At 37.0% G+C, this 5,751-nt stretch overlaps 1 protein-coding gene across 1 annotated transcript; it reads right to left on the reverse strand.

Annotated features, from left to right (window-relative positions):
- Positions 1-1,159: 1,159 nt before the first annotated feature.
- Positions 1,160-3,683, reverse strand: LOC137737638 (cytochrome P450 71B26). The gene is made up of 2 exons (XM_068477179.2): positions 2,561-3,683; positions 1,160-1,987 (listed from the first exon to the last, which is right to left on the reverse strand). The coding sequence occupies exons 1-2, from the start codon at positions 3,509-3,511 to the stop codon at positions 1,352-1,354; spliced, it is 1,587 nt and encodes a 528-aa protein (XP_068333280.2). The 5' UTR covers positions 3,512-3,683; the 3' UTR covers positions 1,160-1,351.
- Positions 3,684-5,751: the final 2,068 nt, after the last annotated feature.

The following is a 5,751-nucleotide window of genomic DNA, read 5'->3' on the forward strand; positions in this document are numbered from 1 at the left end:
TTGGAGGTTTGTGACGGCTACAAGGCTATGCAAATGCATCAGCCATATTTTGATTTATATAGAGAATGTTTGTAGGGTTTTGGTACATTGCCAACCCACAAACTTATCTCTAAATGTGCTAGGAGACAAACATGTTCTATGAATTACACTTACCTTTCTCCATATTTAATCCTAGCCCTTCATTGGGGTTTTAGTGATCTAATCCGGAGTGTACACGTGTCACTCATTTACACAAACAAAACCTTTAAACAAAACTAGCCGTTCGAGTAAAAACCCTTGTTCTTCTTCTTTCTTCTTCGATTATGCAGCAACTCATTACTTGGAGCTTCACTTGTTGCCTTTGATCCTTGGAACCATAAGCAATTTAGGTTTCAACACTTCCCTCTTAATTGGTTCTGGTTGTCATGCCAAGCAACCCCTCAAGTAATTGAATCTTTCCTTTGGAAGAGCTTTTGTGAAAATGTTTGCGATTTGATCTTTTGTCTTGCAATAGTGTAGCTTGATTGTATTCTCTTGCAATGCTTCTCTGATGAAATGATATCTTCTCTCTATGTGCTCTGTTCTCTGATGAAAAATTGGATTTTTAGTCATGGTGATTGTTGAAGTGTCACACATAAGTGGTGTGGCATCAACTTGCAATTTCCCAAAGTCTTTGAGTATGAATCTTAGCCATATGGCTTGAGATGTTGCCTCTGAGGCACTCACATACTTTGCCTCAGCTATGGACAGTGCAACACTTTGTTGTTTCATTGATGCCCAAGAGAAAACCCTTGAACCAAAAGTAAATGCATAACCTGATGTGCTTTTGCAATCATCTTCACTGCCACCCTAGTCACTGTCACAAAATCCAATTAAGATAGTTGACTTCCCCATTTCATACTTGATTCCATAGTCAAGTGTCCCTTGCACATATCTCATCACTCTCTTAGCAGTTCCCATATGAAGAACCCCAAAGAAAAGAAAAGGCCTAACATGCATATCCAGTTGCTTTGAAAACGAGTTCAGTGACCTCAAACATCAGAGGCTTAAGTGATGTTCCAACTTATAACAAATATTAATTAAAAACATAATAATTTCTGTTTTGTTAGAAAAGATTTAACTAATTAATACTCTACTTGTAAGGAGCACTTTGACATTACAAACGAATCACTTTAGAATATGTATCAACTTATGATTTGTAGTGTTTTATTTAATTTAAGACGAGAACAGAGTAATAGTACACATTCACTCAAGGAAACACAATACAAGTGCCACATTATTAATTAACTACACCATAAGAACAAGAAACATATCAACTGAATTCTACTCAGTCTTAAACCATAACAAGAAACAGGTCTTCTCCCATCCTCCGTTAAATTTTTTCTTCATTTTGAGAAAATTTCACCGGGACAAGGTTGAGAGGAGTTCTCTTAGCAACGGTGAGGGAAAGGGAGCCGCTTGCTTCTTCCATGTCAAGATCTTCCTCCTTCATTCCATCAGGCAATTTCCAATCGAACCGGTAGAGAAGATTTGCAAGTCCAAGCTCCACTGTTGTCGTTCCCATATAAATTCCGGGGCAAACTCTTCGACCAGCTCCAAACGGCAAAAACTCAAAATGTTGTCCTTTGTAATCGACAGAGCTTCCGTCAAACCGTTCTGGGATAAATTTTTTGGGGTCCCTCCAAACCTCAGGGTCGCGTGCGATTGCCCATTCATTGATATAAACTATTGTTTTTGGTTCAATATCATAACCTTGGATTTTGCAATGGGAGATGGTTTCTCTTGGAAGGAGCAATGGAGCTGGAGGATGCAGTCTTAGGGTTTCTTTGATTACCATCTTGAGGTATTGAAGCTGATCTGTATCCGTTTCTGTGATTTTTCCTTTGTTTCCGATGGTTTTTCTGATTTCTTCTTGTGCTTTCCTCATCAATTTAGGGTTCTTAGCTAGCTCTGCCATCGCCCACACCATTGTTATTGAACCTGTGTCTATTCCACCTAAAAATAGATTCTGATTCACAATTGCAACATCATAGTAAGAAAAATAATTGAAAAACAAAGCAGAAAAATGATGCATAAAAAAATAATTGATGAATTTTGCACTACTTTTCTCTGTGTGCATACCATGTTTACTTTTGTTCTTTTATTCTTGTTTGACTTCTTCAACTCAAATATCAGAAGAAAAAAAAAAGTGTACAAGTCAAAAAAAAAAAAAAACCGGAAATCACACCCCTTAACAAAATGGGACATGAACTAAATTCTTTCCTTTCCTTTTTTCACAAAACTGGACAAACAATTTTTTGGGGTTATAACATAATAACTTTTACTGTTTTCTTAACTTTTATTCCTCTTCTTAGGTTCAATTCTGGAAAATGCCAAATTTGAACTATATAATTGGTAGTCTATTGTGAGACTCAGCCTACTCTCTCACTTCCTTGTAGATAATATGGTTCGTTCAAAAAAATAAAAAGGCACTAAGGGCAAAGGGTTCAAACTTTTGTCTGCATATAAAATAATTCTCAAACAAATAACAAATTAACACAAAATTAATAACCACAAGAGGTTCTTTTAAGAGATTAATTACCAAGAGGACCGCCTTGATGTTGTTGTGACCAAGATGAGAAGCTCCAAACTCACTTTGCTCCTTCACTATCTTAAGCAGAACGTCAACTATATCTTCATGAGCTTGTTCGTCGTCAACTCTCCTCCCAGGTTTCAGATGATCATCAATCACCTGCTGGAAAAAACCATCCAACTCCTTGGAAATCCTATCGAACTCCTTGTGCACACCGGAAACCCTATCGATAACCCACCCCATCCAAGACGGAAAGTAGTCAGCCCCGGACATCCCTCCGAGCATGGCCTCAGTATCCTGAATCAACTCATCAATATTTTTAGCATGCTCAAATTTACTCCCTTGGAAACTTGTTCCGTAAGCAATCCTAAAAATAATACTAGCCGTGAGAGCAGACAACTTCTCCGTTAGATTAACAGGAGCACCAGAAGATGAAGAGGCAGAGATTGAATTGACCATTTCATCTGCTTCTTCTTCCCTGATTGACCTGTATGACTGGACCCTCTTCACGCTGAAAAGCTCGAGCACACATATTTTTCTTATCTCTCTCCAGTAATCGCCATAGGGACAAAAGGCCATGTCAAGATAGTTGTACGTGAGCCTGCGGGGTCCAGCCGAGGATGGTCTGCTGCAGCAGTGGAGGTCATTGGTTTTTAATGCATCTTTGGCTGCTTCGGCGGAAGAGATGACGAGGGTGGGGACACGGCCGAGGTGGAGGAGCATGACTGGTCCGTACTTTATGGAGAGTTGGTGGAGAGATTGGTGAGGTGGGGTGCCGAATTGGTGCAAGTTGCCTATGAGGGGGAGCTTGGGGGGGCTTGGTGGAAAGGTCTTTTGCAGTGGGTTCTTATAAACATTTTTCCTCTTTTGGTGTAGAAGAAATAGAGGGAGAAGAAGGAGAAATGGAAGGCATATGAGCAAGGAGGTGATGATAGCCATTGGAGGTTCTATCAATGACATGTTATTTCTTTTCTGGAGATTTTGTCCATCATATATAAGCTCTGGTGATCTAAGTATCTAGCTATGTATGGCTGAGACTTCGGAAACAAACGACAAAGTAGTATTTCAACGTCGATGAAAATTATCACTCATGTAAATTGTCGTCGGCAAGGTTCTAAAAAAGGCGCTAGTCAAATGACTGGCTGGGGTCTAGCGCCTAGATGGCTAGGCAGGGTCTAGGCGAACTAGGCAGATTTAATTAAATCTATTATATTTTGTGTAAATAAATGTCTGTTTATACTTAAAATATATATAATTTCAACATAACCAACAAAATAGAATGACAAATATATTATGAGCTATTGGAACATAATGAAAACATGGGGAACAAACATATAATGTGTGTTCGTTTAAGTATTTAGCAAGTCTCTTACAATTTATTGGAAAAAATAAAATGTAAAATGAAGGTTATCTATTTTCTGTCTAAGTAAGTCGCAACCTAGGCAGGTCTGGCGAGCTAGACGGGTGCCTATGCGGTCTAGATGGGTGCCTTAGTAGGTCTAAACATCATTTCTTAACTTTTGAAAGTCTAGACATTAATCAGGATGGTGGCCAACCGCCTAGCACCTAGGCGGCGCTAGGTGAGAATTTTTAGAACAGTGGTCATAGGTAACAGTTTGTAAGGGCCTTATAGTTCAATGCCCTTCTTTGTTTAGTTTTAGAGGACAATTATTTTTTTAGTTCTAATGGCCTTCGTTATCATGGAAGGACGGCAGTGATAGATAGGGATAATTTAGCAGTCTAAATCCTTCGATTAATTAAATGTATGCGGAAAAATCTCTATAAATAAGAAAACAATACATATGCGTGTCACATCTCTCTTTTTCTCTCTCATCTTATTGTTACATATAAGAGCAAACAACTTTTTAGTTATGTCTCTAGCCCTTTAGATTTTATTTTGACTAACTTATGATAGTACCGATATGGATCGGTTGATGGATAGCAATCCATATCCTTCAAATAATTAGATTCATGTGGAGATATCTCAAAAAAAAAAAAAAAAAAAAAAAATGAAAAAAAGAAAAGAGGGAACGCAACCGATGCAAGATACATCTCTCTTCCTCTCAACCATTTTGTTTCATATGGGTGTAAACAACTTTTTATTTATGTATGTAGTCTACTAGATTTTGTTTTGACAAACTCATAATAGCATTCATATTGATCGGTTAATGGATAAGCATTATGCATGCTGCTGGCGCAAACAACTTTCTATTTATGTTTGTAGTCCAATGAATCTTGTTTTGACAAACTCATGATTGTACTCTCCTATATATTGATAGGTTAATAGATAAGCATTATGCATCTTACCAGCGCAAACAACTTTTTATTTATGTTTGTAGTCTATTGAATCTTGTTTTGACAAACTCATGATAATACTCCTATATATTGATGTGTTGATGGATAAGCATTATGCATGCTGCTGGGGCAAACAATTTTTTATTTATGTCTCCATTTCACTTAATCATGTTTTGACAAACTCAAAATAATATCTTAATCGGTAAATAGATAAGCATTATGCATACTGATGGGGCAAACAACTTTCTATTTATGTCTGTAGTCTACTAGATTTTGTTTTGACAGGGTCATGATAGTACTATTAACGACTGATTGATGGTTAAGCATTATGCATGCTAATGGGCACAAACAACATTCTATTTTGTGTCTCCAATTCCCTGAATCAATTCTGTTTTTACAAACTCATAATATTACTCTTATTAATATGTCTACTATGGATAAGGATTATACATGCGCGGCCAGGAAGAAAAATCCCGCAAATATCCACCAGCTAACTTATCAGGCAGCTATTCTATCTTTGACAACAACAAAAAAAAAACTTATCAGGCAGCTAACAGAACTCCTTGTGCTTTCATGGAATGAAAGTTCAAACCTATCCATCATATACGAGCATTCAACCAAAAACTTTATGTCAGTGTCAGCTGCAGTCGCATGTCAATTACATTATAATCCAACGGTTCCAATTAATGTAACGTGTGACAGATAATACAAAAGAGAGATTTGGAGTTTTATAGTGATTTGGAGTTTTATAGTGTTGGCAATCAGGCCGGCCACTAAAATTGACATGTAATGTTGTTTAATTTCTTAATTTTATTTGAAGATTATAATTTTAAAAATTATTTTAAATATGAAAATTGTTTAGTTACCAAGATGTATGAAACAAGTTGACGATTTATTATAAATAT

The sequence above is a fragment of the Pyrus communis genome, chromosome 13 (assembly GCF_041283825.1).
Source record: "Pyrus communis isolate YQ-2024b chromosome 13, ASM4128382v1, whole genome shotgun sequence".
NCBI lineage: Eukaryota > Viridiplantae > Streptophyta > Magnoliopsida > Rosales > Rosaceae > Pyrus > Pyrus communis.